The sequence below is a fragment of the Maniola hyperantus genome, chromosome Z, assembly GCF_902806685.2.
Source record: "Maniola hyperantus chromosome Z, iAphHyp1.2, whole genome shotgun sequence".
Lineage (NCBI taxonomy): Eukaryota > Metazoa > Arthropoda > Insecta > Lepidoptera > Nymphalidae > Maniola > Maniola hyperantus.
In genome coordinates, this window is record NC_048564.1 from 15,911,054 (window position 1) to 15,932,049 (window position 20,996).

General features: G+C 38.0%; 1 protein-coding gene across 1 annotated transcript; it reads right to left on the reverse strand.

Annotated features, from left to right (window-relative positions):
- Positions 1-2,801: 2,801 nt before the first annotated feature.
- Positions 2,802-16,678, reverse strand: wus (TM2 and DnaJ domain-containing protein wurst). Its single transcript, XM_034983397.2, has 6 exons — positions 16,222-16,678; positions 11,664-11,811; positions 11,121-11,325; positions 10,138-10,281; positions 9,378-9,501; positions 2,802-9,064 (listed from the first exon to the last, which is right to left on the reverse strand). The coding sequence occupies exons 1-6, from the start codon at positions 16,477-16,479 to the stop codon at positions 8,837-8,839; spliced, it is 1,107 nt and encodes a 368-aa protein (XP_034839288.1). The 5' UTR covers positions 16,480-16,678; the 3' UTR covers positions 2,802-8,836.
- Between the last annotated feature and the right edge of the window lie 4,318 nt (positions 16,679-20,996).

The window sequence follows — 20,996 nt, forward strand, 5'->3', positions numbered from 1 at the left end:
TAATGAATTGTTTTATATTCAATGTTTTTAATCTCAATATTTTTCATAGTAGGTATTATTACTTAATTCATTTTGCAGTATCCTTAGTACGTCTTCGCACGTCTCGAGTATCGAAACACTAACTGCAAAGTAGAATGAACTTAATGTCTCTTATTTCAACGTCGTATATACAGTAAGCACATTTTAATTTTTTCGTAATTTTCCGTTTGGGGTGCTGGTTGTAGATGTACGGACAAACTCAAACCTTAATCCAAGGTTGTTAGGTTTATTTTACTTTAAAGTTTTTCAAACAGCTCGATAATTGTTTATTTAACAGGGGGAACTTATTTATCAAATACTTATTTACTTAATAAAAGAAAAATGGATTACTTAACTAGTTTTTTGAAAATAAAACAATATAGACCATGTTATTCTAAATGATATTTATATAATACCTACTTATAGACGTTTTGTAAAAATACCTTACAAAAATAATTCGTACTACGTTGCTTTATAGTCTGGCTATCGAAAGAAGAGACTGAAAAAGCGCGGCAAATTAAAAAAAATATCAGTATAGCAGCTCAGAAATTAGTATGACCTGGAATAACTTAATTTGATAGAACAGAAATAAAATACGAAATTCTAAAGTATCAAATTAGGTTATTCCAGGTCTAACATACTAATTTTTGGCTGCCATACTGATATTTATTTATATTTGCCGCGCTTTTCCAATTTCGTCTTTCGTTAGCCAAACTTTAGTTTACTTAAAAGCAGCTATAGGTATACCGATTGACTGAGACGGCTCGTAAAATAGGGTGCGGGTTGGGAAAAGGTGACAGCGATATTTAATTCCTTGATTTTTACGTTAATATTGTCACCCTTGCCATTGGTATACTAAGATAGTTAAATCCGCGATGACGCGCTCCACTCTTTGTCCCAATCGGTTACAATGAAAAATATGCTATGTGCTGAGACCACACGAGTAGATATATAGACCAGAGGGGAAGCTTCATACTAGCGGCTGGCTGTAGGTTCACTCACTCTAGCGCAGCTCACGCACACCACGACGTGTCACGGACGCTCCGTTTGCCGCCAAACTGGGCGCACGGACCGTCCGTGGGCCGTGGCACGTCGTGGTGTGCGTGAGCTAGTGTGAAGCTTCCCCTCTGGTCTATAATATCTACTCGTGTGCTGAGACTGTGAGTTCCATCGTAAGTCCGATAAGCGATCAGCGATGTGAGCACACGCACAAGAAGATAAATTAGGTAGAGATCACTCCCCGCACCCGTGGTTTCCCCGCACGAAAAATAGTGGGGCGCGTCATTGTGGATTGAACTACCTATACCATTGAACACCTCGTAGTACAAGGTTGAGTGGAGGGCGCGCGTCCACGTGGGCGTTTCCCAACTAGGTGGGCGGACTTAATCCGCTCCGCAACGAACACGTCTGTCTCCGTGTGTGCATGAATGCCACTAACAGAAGTCGCTGGAGGGAGATCACACGAGCAGCAGTGAAGAATCCACTCATACACATGCACTCTGTCAAGAGTGAACGATTGAGAAGAAGAATTGTCACCCTACCGCTACCCGCGCCCCTACCTCACGAGGCGTGTCAGTAAAAATTGTACTCCTACCTTTATACCTACTTAATATTGTAATTATTATAAATGAAGTTTTTTTAAAAGAAATTGCTTTTTATATACTTCTTTACCAATTTATTTATAGATGAATTAATGAATTGCAAATAGGGTAAGTACCTACCGCCATTAAATTGTGATTTGTACGCAGTAGTACATGTCTCAAGCCTTATCAAAATCAAAGTGCGCTCTTTAGAAATTATAGCGAGCGATAGAGAGCGTGTGTAAGCATCCTAGTACATATTGGTCCAACTCACTCAGCGAAAGTTGACATGGCCACTTGGCGTACTTTATTTGCTGCCGTTGGCCGGTTCCAGATTTTGGTGGATTTTCACATAAACATCAAATAATTTTGGTCTAATTCGCCATGGTGGCCAATATGTACGGTTTTGAAATTTCGCGTATAATATTACAATATAGGTACCTATTTTAATTACTTACTGTTAATTATATATCATTGTGATGTAGTTATGTACTTCAAGAAAAAGACAAACTTTTATACAACCCTAATGTTTAGCGGCTAACATAATTTTATTTTGGATGTGTAGACGTGTAGATACAGGTGATGAAATGGGTACATGTACCTTAATAAATAAATAAACTGTTAAAATGATGTTTTTCTTGTCCACAACAGCTAATTACTAGCTGATGCCCGCGACTTCGTGCGCGTGGATTTACATTTTTCAAAATCACGTGGGAAATCCTTGATTTTCCGGGATAAAAAGTTGCTTATGTCACTCTCCAGGGTATAATCTATCTCCATTCCAAATTTCAGCCAAATCCGTCCAGTAGTTTTTGCGTGATTGAGTAACAAACATCCAAACATCCACACTTTCACATTTATAATATTAGTAGGATTTGAAGCGAGGAAATCTCTATACATAAAATAAAAATGAATCGGTGAATGTGTTGCTAAGCGCAAATCTCGAGAACAGCTGAACCGATTTCGCTAATTCTTTTTTATAATATTCCTTGCACTACGAGGATGATTCTTACGGAGAGAAAAAATTTAATCATTAAAGCAAGTGATACTTAATTGCTTAAAACACACACAGCTCCTAAAAGTAGGTGCCTCGTATAGAACTTCCGACTGACTACATTCTATAATACCTATATCTATAAGCATACATAATTAATCTTTGCTTTAATGGGTTAAGGTTGATAAAATAAAAAATCTTTATTCAATGTAACCTTTTATTAAATCAAAATGACGTAGAAAAAAAAACTGACAGCTTATTGTTTATAAATAGATCCTTAATAAATATTAAGTACAAAAGTTTAAATATTCACACTGTCTTTTACTAAATTACTACTATTAAGTACTATTGTACAGGAAGCAGCGTTGCAAACATTAACTTATATGTTACTTCGTAAGGACAGGGCCATTGAACAAGCAAAATGGCACCGATTCATTTCTCCTGAAATGTTTATTTAGCACCAATGCAACCTCAGTGACGTCTGGATTTCAAACGGGTTGTTCATAGTATCTAAGAGGTGGCGCTGATTTATTTGGTTCCAAAACCGTGAAAATTTTTGTTCGCTTGGATATCTTGTCATTTATATCGATGGTTGCAAATGAAAAAGTTGGTACTAATATGGAGTAGGAACTAAACTCCGCTTCCGAGAATTATTTCACTGATAGATAGCTACACTATCCCCAAACTATAAATATGCTATAACCAAACTACCGGCCAAAACCTATACTCTTTCCACGGAGAGAAGTTAATATACTTTCAGCTCTGTTATGTAATCCCATACAAATGACAAAGATATATTGCTTTATGATAGTTCTAATAATTCAAGTGATTTTGTGGTGATAATAAAAAAAATACGCGGTAGAGTTTGCTTTGGGCTCTGGGCGCGTTTAGAACCCTCGTAGCTTTAGTTTTAAGTTCGCCTAAAAATTATCACCACTTTATCATCTATCTAAAAATTATCATCACAATTGGATCGAAAATGGTCGAAGTCATACAAAGTATTCAAGAACATGCAGAGCCAGTTTTCGGACTGAAATTGAATGTTATGTAACATAGTTGCCGTTGCACTATTGTCGTACCTACTCCTAGCACAAGCTTGACGCTTAGTTGGAGAGGAAAGGGGAATGTTAGGCATTTAACATGGCTAATATTCTTATAAAAAATAATAAAAAAAATAATAGGTTCTCTAATAGAGTAGTGAAAAGATGGTTAACGGCCACTGAACTTTTTCTTTATTATTGTATGGGATTTCGTAAACAAGAGAGCCCTGTAGGTACTATATTAACTTCTCTCCGTAGATGGTTGTATGTGGTATCATTACAATACTCCCATCATCCCGAGTGACACTGGCTATAAATTTTTTGAAAAAAAAAATTCAATATGGCAGACATGTATTTAATTTTTAATTATAGTATTGTATAAGTCCTGCAAATTGCTATTGCGCTGGAACCATGTCTCATTAACATTCGAAAAGACGTCATTCTGACGTCAGCCGAAATAGAAATCCACGCGCATTAGCAATTTGCGGGACTTATATCAAAACGGTTTCCTTCATTGATTGAACTAAGAGTTAATCAATATTGAATCGCAATCAAAAATGCAACGCTGCCTTCCGTATTACGTTATAACAAAGAAAAGCCAAGTTAGAAAATAAATGAATACAATGGCACGGATATGTATGTTTGTTGATTCATATTATGTTCCCTCATATTGCCAAACTATATACTAGACATTATAGGTCAACAAATCATAGAAAGACCGCATTGTATAGTATAAAAAAACTTGATTTCAAAATTGAAATTATACCCATTCATCTGTGGTGGTGTTTTTAGGAGTAGGACGGTTTACTATTAGAGCGAATGGCACCACGACTTCCTTATTCTCTGAGAAACAAAATGCGTGGTATAGAGTTTACAGTTTACAGTAACACTGTAATTCACGTACGCTTATAAAGGTGGATTGCGTGAAAGAGGATATGCGTGTAGAAAGGGTGGATAATACGTTGACGGATGACAGAAGTGTTCAGACATGTTGTGCTGACCCCACGTAGCGTGGGATAAGGTAAGGACGAAGAGGATCTGCTAATTCAAGCCGTAGAGATATCAACTACTGAAAGTACCTATTTAAAGAATTAATCGCTTTTCTCAAAGCCATAGTCATTTTCATAAAGCATCCTCAAGAGATTGCAACCTTACAATCCACAATTGCAAAGATTGATTGAGGTGCTCTGGTGTCGGGGCGAAACGTGCGTCGAGTGTGTTTTGGGATTTGTATGGTGCTGCGTGTTGGTGGTGCGTATTGCTTGCCTGGTGGCTGGTTTCTCCTGCATGTTTAGCAGTGGAAGGGCGAGAGGTGCATGTCGCATGCTGCATATTGCACCATACAGATTAGATATGTTTCAGCGGATTATAACAAATTAAGGTTTTGATTAAGTAATGTAATTTTATAGTATGATACTCAGAAAATATACATAAAAATCAGCACTCAGACATTAAGAAAAGTGGCTAATGTTTTACGTGCTTTTAGCAACTTATGTTTAAATTGGTCCGAGTTACAAGCTAGCAAATATGCGTACATTAAAAGTACTAGCACTACTCTATCCCATATATTTTGTTTCTCAGCAAATAAGGACGGTCTAGCAGCAATGGGATCTTAGACTATATTGAAGTATTGACCAAATAGATACTTATTGATAATGCTGTCAATTCAGTACCTATATTATTGTTAAAGTAACTATGGACGGAAAAAATAACAAACGTAATAAGATGTACAGTACAAAGCAAGACAAAATAGTACAAAACAATTTGAATGCAGATTTCAGTCGGCCCCTGTACTGTTGAACTACAATTAAAATCTTATGGACAGTCATCAAGTGCGTAACGGCGGTTACGCACTCATCCGATCCGAGTCATCGAGCTCACCGAGTCGTACGTTCCTTTTTGTTTTGCATGGTACAAATGTCGTAGATAATAGCTGATATTCTCACGGATGACGGATAGAACTCGGATGACGGAAGTGCAGTGCGTAATCGCCGTAAGAACTAAGTTTAGGCGCGACCAAAATACGTATAGTATAGTGCATAAAATATTGAGAAAGGACAGGAAACTGTCAAGTCAAAAGTACGATTTTAGTCCTTAATCTAAGGGTGTACCGTACTTTTGACATGACAGTTGACACATAGGGCAAAAATGGCGAGTCGCAGGTTTGCAACTAGCGTGGCCCCCTCAGTCCCTCTCGCTCAAGCAGATTTTCTTACTTATGAAATGTCATTCCTTCTACACTTCACGTTGTTTGCCGAATACTCACGTACAAATACATTTTGGCAAACAAAAAAAAGTGGCCACGCCACAAAACATAATCATTTTGTCACGTTCTAACAAGAGCTTAAATGCATTTAGCTATCTCGCTCTAACAGTAAGTGTCACAATAGGGCTACTTCTAACAGTCCTTGTTCTGAATGGCGAGTCTATATAACGTAAAATAATTATGGAAACATTCAACAGACACGTCAGAACATTGTGTTTGCGTGTGTATGGAGGTTTACGCTTGATGACTGTCCTCAAGTTTAGGTCCTGCGCAGACGAGGGACTTTTGTTCGCGAGGATTAAGTATTAAGATTTCAAATTTGCATTTTTGACGTATGGCAGATTGTAGCACGAAACGAAAACAAAAAGAAGCGAACAAACTTTCGACTAACTGACATTCACTGTGTGCGTTGACGGGCACGTTAGGCCTGGGATACACCTGTAAGTTTTACTCACGTAAGTAGCTTACATGATTAACTTACAACAACTAATGTAAACACTCTTAACCTTAGTAAATTTAGTAATTTTTTTGTCAATTAATTACGTAATGCTACTTAGGTGAGTAAATCTTACAGCTGCAATCGCAGCCTTAGTTCTAATTTTATGAGGACTCCTCCGTTTTGTGTGGTCTGTCAATATCTTCAGCTATTCGGGACTTATTTTCCCTCGTGAGCGTTATTCGATGCAGTTGTAAGCGATCTATTTTGACGGACAAAACTCTGAGAACTGTCCCCGGTCTGTGCAGGCCTTATATCTTACAACGAATAAACTATACTTCATAAAATAAACCATTACACAGTTGATAACCCTCCTTTGGGGTTCGCCGCAGTCAGGTAAAAACTGCTTAAAAAACTATCTCTAACACAACAAGATAATAAAATCAAAAACCTTAAACTTTATATTTATTTGAAAAACATTTGGTTTTCTTCAATATGTATAAGTACCTAAATGCAAAACTAAAGTTAATATATTCCTTAAAGTAATCATTCGATTTAGCTTATGAATATAAATAAATATACTATATAATAATAAATGCCGACCACCAAAGGTCTATAACGCCCCCCTAGCATCAGACTTGTGATTTCGTTATTCTAAGTACACATACGAGTATTGTTGTCTAAGTTCACTCGTGTATCGATGTCTCTTGTCTTAGTTCATACGTGTATCGTGTTTCTACGTTACACACGTTACGTTGTTGTGTTACACACGTATTTCTTGTCTTAGTTCATACGTGTATCGTGTTTAAGTACACACGTGTATAGGTGTCTAAGATTACACGTGTATTGATGTCTTAGGACACGCGTGTTTCATGTACAAGATCACACGTGTCGTGTCTAAGTACACACGTGTATCAGCGTTTAAGTACACACGTATTTTTTGTCTTAGGTCATACGTGTATCGTGTCTAAGTACACACGTGTATCGGTGTGTAAGGTTACACGTGTATTGATGTCTTAGGGCACACATTTCGTGTATAAGATTACACGTGTGTGGTGCCTAAGCACATACGTGTATCAGTGTCTAAGTTCACGCGTCAATTGTTGTTAATGATTGAATTTATGGTACTCTAAATTCGTACTAAAACTGTGTAACTTTTGCCCAGTAGAGTAATGGCCTGCGCACATTGGAGGACAGGACAGCAGAGGATTTTGAAGCTCATACAAAGAAACCCAGGCATCAAAACTTTATAAGGCGAAAATACACTTTATCTATTCGATTGGATTTCGATTGGATAAATATTAAATTCAATTGATAAATTTAAAATCCTCTGCCATCAAGTCTTCAAATGTGGTCAGGCCAAGTGTCAGCCAATCAAAAGATTGCGAGCATCGCCTAAAGTCACTTGGCGACTTGTCATTACCGAAGGTAGATGCTAAGGGCACTGGAATAATCGCCGTCTTCTAACCTCATTTATTTTTAAAACTAACGGCCTGTTGCTCAATCGCCAAATAATAATTTTAAATTTATGTCAAAAATTACAGAACCGGCAGGATTCGAACCTGAATCCCTCGTGGGCATCGCGCGCGGAGGACCCTTGACCACTAAACAGTATACAGTTCACTTACCGCCCGTACCAGTATTTTATTCAGGCAGTAGGTACTAACAAGCGACTGTTAACCCCATCTAGTAGCCACACGTTACAGTTATCGAAACTTCTTTCAAAGGCCCATATTTCAATGCACCTTTTTGAACGAGAAAATGAGTTATTGCTTTATACTATTTATATTTTTTATGTACCTATCTGTTTTACCTACAAGGAAACGCGTAAAAAATCCAAAAGAAACGCAGGTTGAATCTTGCCAGTTGTGTAATATTTGACATGTAAGTATTTAAAATTATTTAAAAAACCTTGAAGAGTATGTAAACACTACCAAGAATATCATAATAAAACATACTCATAATGTCAAATTATGTTTTACTGGGTAATTTTGATGTTTTGGGAGTTTGATTGGAAAATTTTTACAATACCATTATCAAACATTATTTGTCAATTGACACACAAGTTCCAAACTGTTTTATATACATTAGTACAAGCAGTGGTACCGTACCACTTGAATTTTGCTAAGACTCTCGGTTTTCTAACCCGGATATACACCGCTGAGATTTCTACTCGTAAAATGAGATTCTTTACTAACTAGTAATGTTGGTATCTAAGCTCACGCATTTATCGGTATGTAAGTTGATTTCTCTATTGTTTGCAAGGTTCGCACGTGTTTTGATGTACAAGTTCAGTGTTTCAGTTTATACGTGAATTTGTATCTAAGTAAGTTGACACGTGTATTGGTGTCAAAGTTCACATGTGTATTGTTGTTAAGTTCACACGTGTATTAGTGTATCTATAACTTCAAGCATTTATCGGTGTTAAGTTGAGGCGTGTATTGTCCAAGTTTAACGGTATTGTAGTTTAAGTCTAAGTTAACATATGTATTGGTGTCTAGCTCAAGCGTGTATTGGTCCTTCTGGTACGGAGTTATCCTTCTTGTTACGCGAAAAGCGACGGTGTTTGCCCACGGAGAGGACTTCGTATGCTTGTTGTATCTCCATGAACTTTTCCTGGGCAGCTCGACGGTCTTCTAACTTAGCCTTGTCCGGATGGTTCTCACGGGACAGACGGCGCCAACGACGGGTAATCTCTTGCTGACTCGCGTCCGGACTGACTCCTAGGACCTATAATCAATATTACGCTATAGAGAGGTAGTGCTGGGTGGCACTTACAAGAGTTAGGTACATTTTGTCCCATGGAAAATGAAAAACTCGCTAAAGTCCGTCCACCTGCCGCAATACGTAACCCACCTGCCCCGCTGACTTGTCGTACCCATTCTGCTCTTACTCGGGGTCGCAGAGCTCGATGACCTGCTTCCACACCTTATACCAGCCGTGGCGCTTCGCGAACTGGTACAAGTCCACCAGGAACTGCTGAGTGTCCGTCCACCTGCCGCATTACGTAACCCCACCTGCCCCGCTGACTGACCAGCCGTACCTTGTATGCGTTCTGCTCGTCCTCGGGGTCGCAGAGCTCGATGACCTGCTTCCACACCTCGTACCAGCCGTGGTGCTGCGCGAACTGGTACAAGTCGACTAGAAACTGCTGGACGTCCGCCCACCTGCCGCATTACTCACACAGTTAAAACACAAATATGCGAATGTGCTACTCAATTGAACTACGATCTAGCCTTATTATTGACTAATTAGTAGTTGTACTTCAAACTTAGAAATTATTTGAAAATAGCTGATGCCCGCGCCTTCGCGTGGAATTAGGTTTTTTAAATATCCCTATATAATAGCCTATGTTACTCTCCAGGCCTTTATCTTTACCCATGCAAAAAATCACGTCAATCCGTTGCACCTTTGCGACGTGATTGACAAACCAACAAACAAACACACTTTCGCATTTATAATAAGGGTACTGATACTAAGAAGTTGTCCATTGACGCATCCTTCTTGATTAAAGATACTTTTTGTTTACGTGTACTTTCAGAACTAAGACTAAGGCCACACGATGCGTTTCCAGTGCGTTGCGGCGCCGCACCGCTGTGGGTGTGAGTATTGGGGGCTACATGGACACTGTGTTGCCGCTCAGGCTAAAAGTATGGCGTAGCAACGCACTAACCCTCGTCTCTCTGGTCCCAAGTCAGTTGCTCGTGCGGTGCGGAGCTACGCGACTTCGAACGTGTGACGTGGTACAGCGATTTCTATGACCGCCAACTCATCAATAAGTCGAAAATAAGAATTCAGCTTACCATTCGCCATAGACAAGTTGTTGTAGTGCCTCAAAGACAGGGATTCTGACTCCGTCAGCGTCTGTGAAGGTGTCGTTGAAGTACAGCGAGCTGCCCCATAGTGCCAGGTAAAGGCTCGCGCACACTGCCAGCACTGCCAGACGCCTGTGAAAGTATATGATAGAAAACTCTTAAGAACGTTTTAAACTTGTTAAACTTATTTAGCTGCTATTTGAACTAGCTGACCCACTTCAGTTTTTCTCAAACAGTGAAAAAATAAATCCTCTTTACTCTCTATCCTGTGAGGATTTCGAAAAATACGGCCCCAGCAAGGGTCTACCTTATAAAAGAAACTTCTATGCTGAATTTTAGCTTACTAGGTCCAAGGGCTTGGCCCTTGGGCTGGGCGTTGATTGATTCAGGACTTTTTAAATGAGCTACAGGTGTTAAAATAATGTCCGTGAAAAAATCTCCTCAACCACGATTGGGAAGTGTATTTGTCATTTAGGCGATGCTTTAATACTATTCGAATTGAACTCAAGTTTAGCAGTTTTAGGCATTTTGCTTGAAAATAAGTTAAGATTTGTATCATCATGATCAACCCATCGCCGACTCACTACAGGCACGGGATTTCTTTCAGAGTGAGAAGGGTTTTGGCCATAGTCTACCACGCTGGCCATGTGCGGATTGGTAGACTTCATATATACCTTTGAAAACATTATGGAGAACTCTCAGGCATGCAGGTTTCCCTACGATGTTTTCCTTCACCGATATTTAATTACTAAACGCGCATAACTCCGAAAGTTAGAGGAGCGTGCCTGAAAACGAACCCCCGAACTTCGATAAGAAGGCAGACCTAACCACTAGGTTATCACAGCATATAAGATTTGTATACAGAGGGCTAAAAATGATCCGGATGAAAAATAATGCATCATTATGTTCGTCAGTTGCTCAATTGAAAAACGGTTAATATTATAAAGCAATAAGATAAGAAATGTTCATACTTGACAACATGACGTCGTTTTGGCGGTGTCCGCCTCCACTCCTTGGCATACGAGTCAAAGACGAGTGACGTGGCTAGAACCATGAGTGTTATCCACACGGTCTTGTCATAGTAGAAGTAACGGATGGGATAAGTAGCGTACGCTGCTAGGAGAGGCCACCTCAGGCTGCCTTGCTCACGGCCTATATTGCCCACTGCCCATACACCTGCAACAAAATGGCCGTGATATTCAGACGGAAGGATAGTTTATTAGTAACTATATTACATCCACATATTTGTAATGTTTGTATAGAGGAATGTGTAGCACACAGACAAGTCAACAAGACTTACAGTACATAGTGAAAAATTATTTTCATTAGCCTTCAGAATGACATTTCGGCTATATCGCAGACACAAATCTGCTCTCAATCTCCTTCTAAATGTCGATGTACATTACTTTAGGCCGCGTACTGTAAGGGTGCCAAGAACCATTCTTTGGTTTCAGCTTTTATAAAATTGCCATTAGATACAGATTGCATGGTCACATGTGGAGTTCAACACTCACCTAAAGTACCAGCCAAGGGCACGAGCAAGTTCAGGAACTTGAAGTTAATGCCCCAAACCTCATCATTGGGCACTGCAGACTGCATCAAGCTGGCCCACGTGTACCCGACAGCCAGCATGCCAGTGAAACGATTCACAGAAAACGGTGGCTGCAAATGTTGCAAGAAACACAGCGGTTATGACTAACTGCCGCACTCAGAGACGCTTAATCGTTACTTAAGTTTAGTTAAAACGAGACAGAGATATATCTCTCACATAAATCTGTTTCGTTTTAACTCAATCTTAAGTAACGATTAGCGACTCTGAGTGCGGCTGTATGACTATAATGGGGCTGACATGTTTAGAATATAATAGAATAGAATATGTTTTTATTCAAGTAGACTTTTTACAAGCGCTTTCGAATCGTCGGGTAGTTTTAATTTACCACTGGTTCAGAATACATTAATATAAAAGCCCCTAAATAAATAAAGAAGAAAGTTTCAGGTAAAATGAGACAGATTTCTACCAGCAATATATGTATATAGCGCTATCTTGTTTTAACAGCGCACAGTGACTTAAGTCTGAGCAAAGTCAAAGTACACTGTGCAGACTGCAGATCTCAGCTTTAGGGTAAGATCTATAAAGCGCACTCTGACTTTGCTTAGCCTTAAGACAGAGTTAAAACGAGACAGAGCTGTATCTTTCATATAAATCTGTCTGGTTTTAACTCTAATTTAAGTCTGAGCAAAGTCAAACAATAACAACATTACACACATTCTTACACAGGCGCTAAACTAAACTGACAGGTCTCAACAACATAGTGGTATCCTTTTATCATGAAATTACATTTAGACCTGTCTATATTTAGTTTCATTAAGAGATTCTGTAGAAAAGAATTAGCCGAGGCCAAGCATGACAGGTGGTTAGTCACGTTACAGTCATGGTAAACTTTAATCGTCATTAAATGCAAAATGGGTTGCAGAAGCCAGGTTTTATACTAACTTTGGAGCAAAATTTAATCTTTAACTTTAATATTAAAGGTATGAGATTCTTGCAACTCACTTTGCTTTCATAACTAGAATGCAAGAGACTAACGAGACTAAACAAGATAGCTATTTGAGTCAAACACAGTAAAATGTGTATGTAACATAATATTATCTATTTCTTTTTGATAGTAAGTACATAATTACTGTTAGTTACAAAGTACATACACATTAAATGATATTAATGCAAATTAATTAAACATATAGCACTTTAGCTAAAAATAAAGCAGCTGATAATAGTTGTTAGTTAAGCAGTAGACAAAATAAGCAGATAAAGTGACTTCTACATTCAATATGTGTATAGTTACAGGCAACCCTAGACAAACAGGTATACCTAGATTTACCCTTAACAATGTTAAGTTTAACATTGTCTTGAGTAAAGTCCGACTATTATTTAACTAAATTGAGTTGAAATTCTCTGTTGACCCGAGTACACATAGGTTAAACCAATGCTTACTTGGTTCATTGTATACATAGTTCAATCCACGAAGACGCGCCCCACTATTTTTCATGCGGGGAAACCACGGGTGTGGAGAGTGATCTTTATCTAATTTATCTTCTTGTGTGTGTGCCCACATCGCTGATTGGTGCGGTACGACTTACGATAGAACTCACACTCTAACAATATATAGCACATTTGCATTGTAACCGATTGGGAAAAAAGAGTGGGGCGCGTCATCATGGATTGAACTATCTATACTTGGTGTGTTTATCCATCTATCTAGTAGCGATAATTTTGCAGTTATCGAGAATACTTTCAAAGGCCTATTACAATGTAGCTCTTTGAACGAGAAATGACATATTTGCTTTTTACTATAACATATAATATGTTAGTTATTGTTTGGTTACTATTTGGTTTTTTACTTCACAAATTAATCAACTCAACTCAGGGAGCATTGAGTAAATCCAAGTGTACTCAGGTAAATGCTGAATTCAAACTTATTTTAGTTATTATTACTCATAAGTTATAACACATAATATCATGTTATATTAAATTATATAAAACCCAGTATAACTAAATACAAACAAAACATGCAGTGGCCGTTTTTATTTACCTTCACCAAAAAGATCCTTTTCCCAGTTGCAAGTCTTTAAAAAAGAAACACAGTTATTTCATTCATATTACTTAAAAATCATTAAGTATAGGTAATAATTAAATATACTTACTTTAATATAAAGTAAAATATATACTTCTCATCATACAACTTTTAAGGAAGGAGGTTATAACCCACCAAAAATACCTGTGTCAAGCCATCACTTTTGTAACATTTTTTCCAGATTAACCATGTTTACTATGGCAAAGCCAAAGGAACGGTTATGATTTTGGCAGTCTATGTGTAAGTACGTATGTATGTATCTGTGTGTGTTTCACTGTAGCAGCTAATCTACTGGTCTAATTTTGATAAATGAGGTGTCCATTGATTTGATGTTATGGTCCGGGTGACCTAGCTTACATTTTATATGAAAAAAATTGATCTGACGGATACATACAAAAAGTAGGGGTCATTGCTTAGTTGTTATTTGAATCAAATAATTCTACTGTTTTTCGAATAAATCACCCATCCCTACTTCAGGCTGTGACATCACAGATACTTTTGACAGGTAATAAAAGTACAAGACCATGAAAACCCAGAGTAAACTTACTCTAAATAGAAAGCAAATACTGGGTGATTACTGATTAGTTAACAACATGCCCAACACTGCTTTTAAAAGTTGTGATACAAGAACTAGACAGCAGTCACATTGCAGAGAGCATGTTAAAATAGACTTTGTGATACGCAATTGCGACACTCGACAACCACATGGAACGCTAAGTGCCAAGCGATTGTATTTAAAGTGTCGCGCGTCGCAGTTGCTCAATTCAGATTCTCTCCATACAATTCTATACCATGCAGCGCGCAAGTGTCTCCCGTCAAATGTAGAGTACCAATGTCACATAGCTCAAAGTCTACTTTTAAAGTAACACAGCAGCTGCATTATTCATCTGCACAGTGACACGCTTTATACGCTGTCCCTGTATTACAAGTTGTACATGGGTCTGTGATATTTAGGGACTTGCAGAAAATGTTTGCTAGGTTTTAAATTTATAAAAAACAAGTATGACTTTAAGGGAGTGAAAGCTTCGGTGGGTACAGGCAATGCACACACTACAGATGGAAACCAGCCCAGAGAGAAGAAAGAAAAAAATGACCTTTAGAGAGTTCACCCACTTTTACTTATTACAGTGATTCAGATTATATACTTTTTGCAGTGATTCAGTAGCGATACAGTCGCAGTACTGCAGCTAGCCGTATACCTTCGCTCATGTACCTAACAATGATTTTGCATCGCTACTGTCGCGATACAGTATCGACACAGACGCGATGCAGCATCAATATAGTCGTGTCTCCACCAACGCCGCGGCACCCCCCGCTTTTTTACCTCATATCGGCTGAAACAGTCGCGCGTTACTAGCGATGCTGAATCGATACAATGCGATTGTACCACTAATGAATTTTAAATCTTGAGACAATTTTTATCATATCAGATATAAATAGAACTAAAGGCTCAAACAATCAATCCGAGAGCTCAATCAATCAAAAGTATCTCACAGATACTTTGAGGTTATCAGAAATAAATCACTCTTATCTTATACAGAAGCAGATGTTTGAAGTATGATTGAGATTGTGATAGTAAAAAACTATTTATATTTATTCAGATAAACTTTTGTAAGGTGCTTTTGAATGTCAAGTGAATCTACAACTGGTTCGGAATGATCTTTGTACCAAAAAGAACCAGTAAGAAACTTGGCTGTTGGTCTTTATAAAATCATAGAATCAGCATGGATTGTTGTGCACTTCTACTCATTCAATGTGATATTTGAAACACTTGTAGGTTTAGCTAAGAAGGCCAACCACCACCAAACTGTCTGGTTAATTAAAATTTTAAATTATAAATTTTTTCAAGTTTATTCCAAAAATTATTATGCATAAAAATAAATAAAAATCTGTTTCAGAATGTGCAGGTAAAGTCCTTTCATATGATACCCCACTTGGTGTAGTAATCTTACTTTGTAAGAGAAAATACTAATTATTTGTTCATGAACATATTTTACATTATTTTCTGTGATGTAACTGCAAATTCAGAGTTTTCAAATTTCTCCTTTTACGTGTATAAGACCTACCTACCTACCGGCCAAATTTAATAAATCTAGATCAACAGGATGAACCCTATAGTTTTCTTGACAGACACAACAGGCAGACAGACAACGAAGTGATCCTATAAGGGTTCCTTTTTTCCTTTACAACTCTAAAAAGGTAGGCTAGGTAAGATAAAGCCTAAACTGTAAAGACAGCCATCTTTCAGATGCAATGCAAAGGTTTTACCTGAAAGATAGAGCGGAGGGGGGGAGGAGGTTTTTAGTCCGTAGGCCATTGTGTTGGAGTCGGGCATGCCGGAGGCATCCATGAGGATTTTCCTCCTCCCCGAACGGAAAAAAAAAAAAAAAAAAAAAAAACTCTAAAAAGGTGTGATAACTAATTTTAATAATTCCCTTACCTTTTTACACTGGCGCATCTTCTTCACCAGCGCTTGCATATGCCCCGGGTCTTCGTTGGCGTCCCGCACGTAGCGCGGCAGATTCACCACGTCAGCTAACCATCCGCCGAAACCGCCCAGCGTGGACCACCACACAAACGCTTGGAAATCTCTACCCAAGTAAAAATGATGCAGTCCGTATATGCCCCCGACTACCCACAAAAAATATGCACGAAAAACAGATTTCTTCCCTTGCATATTGCCCCCTTGAGCAGACATAGTGAAGGAGTGACGTCTCTTACGTGTGTAGGAAACGTATTAATCACTTATCGCACTGGGCGGTTATTGAAATGGATTTTATAGAATCTAGTTTAAAATAACTTTCATGATACTTATTGCAGATTCTCTAAAATTCTTTTCTATAATGTAAATTTCACATCGACTCGACAGTCGACACTCGAATTTTCAAGGTAGACAATACGATACTAATCACCGACAGAAATAAGATACTAATTGACAATTGACATTTGACCAGCAATAATCTAGTTCTACGGCTCTGGGTACGGACCGTGGCAGAATATAGTATAGATCGACCGAAAAGACTAAAATTAAACAAGGGTGCCACTTTCGTTCTTGTTGTAACTAACACCACATAGTTAGTTAGTCACTGCAACCAAAACAATATTCCAATTTTTTAATTATTAAAAGCACTAAAGCCTATGTCGTAATAATAGTAAAATTATATTTATAATAGTTAGGTATATTAGTTACCTCGTGGAAGCTATCAAATTGCTTCAAACTCCATAATATTCTAAAACTATAAATCAGACATGCACTGGTGAATTGCGAATTGTCGTGTCCCAAAAGCTGATTCACGCGTCTGGTGACCCAAGAGCTGGTGCTTATTTCGCTCAACAAAAGTACACAGTCATGTCAAATTATGGATATATGTAACAATTACTTATAAAATAACCTAAAGGACCTACTATGTACCTCCATCATGATATCAACCCATCGCCGACTCACTACAGAGCACGGGTCTCCTCTCAGAGTGATAAGGGTTTTGGCCATAGTCTACCACGCTGACCAAGTGCGGATTGGCAGACTTCACACACCTTTGAGAACATTATGGAGAACTCTCAGGGATGCAGGTTTCCTCACGATGTTTTCCTTCGCCGTTAAAGCAAGTGATATTTTAATTACTTAAAAACGCACATAACTCCGAAAAGATAGAGGTGCGAGGAAAACTTTCTCTAACAATTTTAAATAAAATAAACTAACTAGTTAACTATGAATGATTGCTTTGTTACCTAAACTTCCAGGTTCAAAAAGCTAGAATCCAGAGCAGCAAAGACAACTGAAAAAAACTATAAGTACTCTGTGAATGTCATATTTTTTTTTTTTACTTGTTATTGATATTGTTTCCATATTGTAGATTTTTATGTAAATATATAGAATATAATAAAATTAAATTGTAAATATTATTGTGTTTGTCTCCAACTAATGTTTTAAATCTAATAGACAACTAATCATTTGTGTTTTTTTTCTAGGTTAAGGACTAACAAACTAACAAACTACCAAAAAAAAAAAAATTTTTAACTATTTTGTAGATATTCAAAATTTAACTGTACAACAGCTCTCACCGAACAATCTCCTTCGTGCCTTCTCCATAAACGTGACACTGGCGAAACACTCTGTGCCCAGCTGGCACACCTAAAAGCCAATAATTGGGAATTGAATTGAATTGATATTGTTATATGTTGCTGTCAAGTTTTAAGGTTATAAATTAATAAAAATATAGTTTTTTAGCAATATCCTCTTTATTTAAGAAATGGTGAATTACAGTCACAATAATTATAACACGTTTCTTAGCAGTGTTTCTGAAGTTATTTACAAAGATTTTATGTGGTTTTGGGCTGAATATCAAGCCGGTAAATCACCGTACTAAAACTACAAAACAAGACTGTTTTTTAGGACTACAGTGGATAACGCTGGTAAGTAGCCTTTTTTTGACGTTATACTTTTAAATTTAACTGTAGTATCGCTTCAGAAATGAATAAACTGGGCATATTTCATAGTTTTTTTTTTTTTTTTGCAAAGTAATAATGTTCTGTGAGCAGTGCTTTGTTAACTTTATTATTTGGTTGAATAAAATCTTAGTTCAGTACACACCCAAACATAAAAAGGTCGCCAAAACATATAAAATATTAGATGTTGCTTGCAACTGTAAATATAGTTATCTAGGATAAATAGTAGCCTACATGTTAATTCAAGGTATAAACTATGTCTATTCCAAATTTCATATGAATTGGTTTAGTCATTGTGGCGTGAGTAACAAAAAGCCAAACTTTTTTATGTACAGTAAACGGCAGAAAGTAATATACATCATCATCATCATCATCATGATCAACCCATCACCGGCTCACTACAGAACACAGGTCTCCTCTCAGAGTGAGAAGGGTTTTGGTTATAGTCTACCACGCTGACCATATGCGGATTGGTAGACTTCACACACCTTTGAGAACTTTATGGGAACTCTCAGGCATGCAGGTTTCGTTCACCATCTCAACAACAGAGACAATGCTCTACAAAACTGCTATCTTCTTCTAAAGGTCAATGTACATTACTTTCTGCAGTGTACTGTACAACTTGTTATCATAAAATATTGCTTGCTAATAGGCAGAATTTTGCTGTACCTTTTTGTTTTTGTACCATCTCCACTGTTTACCCATATTCACAATAAATAAATTTGAATTTATATTTGTAATGTTACTATGAATTCATCTGATTACTGTGAATTCATCTGTGTGGATTAAGGTTTTTGAAAATCCTGTAGTAAATCTTTGATATTCCAGGATGTAACGTAGCCTATGGTAAGGGTATAAGTTATCTATATTCCAAAATTCATCTAATTTGGTTCATTCATTGTGACATGAAAGAGTTCCAAAGTACACATGTAGAATATTATGGTAAGACTAGCTGATACCCGCGACTTTGTCCGCGTGGATTTAGGTTTCTAAAAATCCTGTGGGAAGTCTTTGATTTTCCGTGATAAAAGTAGTCTAGATGTCGTCACTCTCCAGTCTCCAGGAATATAAATATAGGAATACTAATAATAATCTATATCCAAGAAAACAATCACTTCGATCCGTTGCACCCCTCGCGCCTCTCTAAGTCTCTACCTTCTCCTTCTCCACTCCTTCGCCTTCTCCACTCCAGTCCTGCTGGCAAGTAACATACCGATTTCAAAGCCCAATTCACATAGAAATATTAGTAGGATTCTGAAGCAAGCGGTACCGCGCCGGTTTGTTTTCATCCTTCTTTTTTCTAACCAACTTAGTAGGCTAGTTTTTAAATCACCACAATTCAGGAATGCAATTCCTTACAGCATCAAGGTTGAAGAGTTGGGTCCTCAAGTTCAACGATAGTCGTTACTTGGTACCTCCAATATCAATTTACAACCGACAGTTTCTAAATCCAATCAATGTAGGTGGTCAGATCCCCTGCAGCATCAGGATTGAGAACTCGGAATCCAATTTTTTTATGGAACAATGTAGCATAGTTTCTCTATCGATTAAAAAAGAAACTACGCAAATCGGTTCAGTAATCTCGGAGATTTCAGTGTACATAGCTAGAAAAACAAAACTCCTTTTTAAAGTCTGATACCGAAACGATAAATCGCTTGGCGGCACGGCTTTGCCCGTAGAGTGGTATAGTTACCATTTACCAGGCCTGAGCCACCCACCAGACCGTAGACAATTTTATAAATTCCCAAATTGCCCCCTCCGGAAATCGAACTCGGGACCTACTCACCACTGCTCCAGGGAGGTCGTCAAAAACTTTTTAAGGTTACGCAGTCATTATCATGATCTTAACGCTCGTCAGCCCACTACTGAGTACAGCTCTCCTCAGGATAAAAAAAGTTTAGGCCATAGTCCACCACGCTGCTGGTTAAGTGCGGATTGGCAGACTTTACACACCTTTCAGAACATTATGAAGAACTCTCAGGCATGCCGGTTTTCTATTTTTCTTCGCCGTTAAAATTGTATTATAATTACGATAAACACAGTAAATCAACTACAGTATGCAGCCAAAAGTAATGTACATCAGCCTTTAGAATGACATTTCGGCTTTGTAGAGCGTTGTCTCTGTCACTCATACCTATATGACGTTTAGGTTTCATCGACAGGAACAGTGCTCTACAAATCAGCTATCTCCTTCTAAAGGTCAATATACTTACGGCCACATACTGTAATCTGTCTGTGAATGCCATCAATTTTTTTTATCAGTCTTCTCGAAATCTTGTCACAGGGACTTATTGTCTTACTGTGTGTGTCATCAGGATAGTAGCTTTATTCCTTGTACAAAAAGTTGGCAACCCTACCTAAGCCTATGAAGCCTTCAGGTAATTTGTGACTGATATGAGTTACCCGTTTGTGCCGAGCCTTAGGAGTTGCTATAAACGTAGTGAGTCAGAGCAGCTGCATCGACTCACCCCAAAATATGCTAACAATAACATCTCGAACGATCTACTGCTATTCCGAATCTCAGGGCTATACAGCGTGTTTAATAAAATATCATAAGTACCCATATGCGAAAGTGTGTTTGTTTGTTGGTTAGTCCTTCAATCACGCCGCAACAGAGCAACGGATCCACGTAAATTTTTGCATGGGTATGGTTAAAGACCTGGAGAGTGACATAGGCTACTTTTTATCCCGGGAAATTAAAGAGTTCCGACGGGATTAAAAAAAATCTAAATCCACGCGTAAGAAGTCGTGGGCATCAGCTAGTGATAA

Excerpts from the sequence above, each read along its gene's own strand:
- wus (XM_034983397.2), bottom strand. The coding sequence starts at position 16,479 with ATGTCTGCTCAAGGGGGCAATATGCAAGGGAAGAAATCTGTTTTTCGT. Across the intron at positions 10,282-11,120 it reads AAACGACGTCATGTTGTCAA|GCGTCTGGCAGTGCTGGCAG; the intron begins GTATGAACATTT and ends ATACTTTCACAG. Across the intron at positions 9,502-10,137 it reads CAACTTGTCTATGGCGAATG|GTGGGCGGACGTCCAGCAGT; the intron begins GTAAGCTGAATT and ends GTAATGCGGCAG.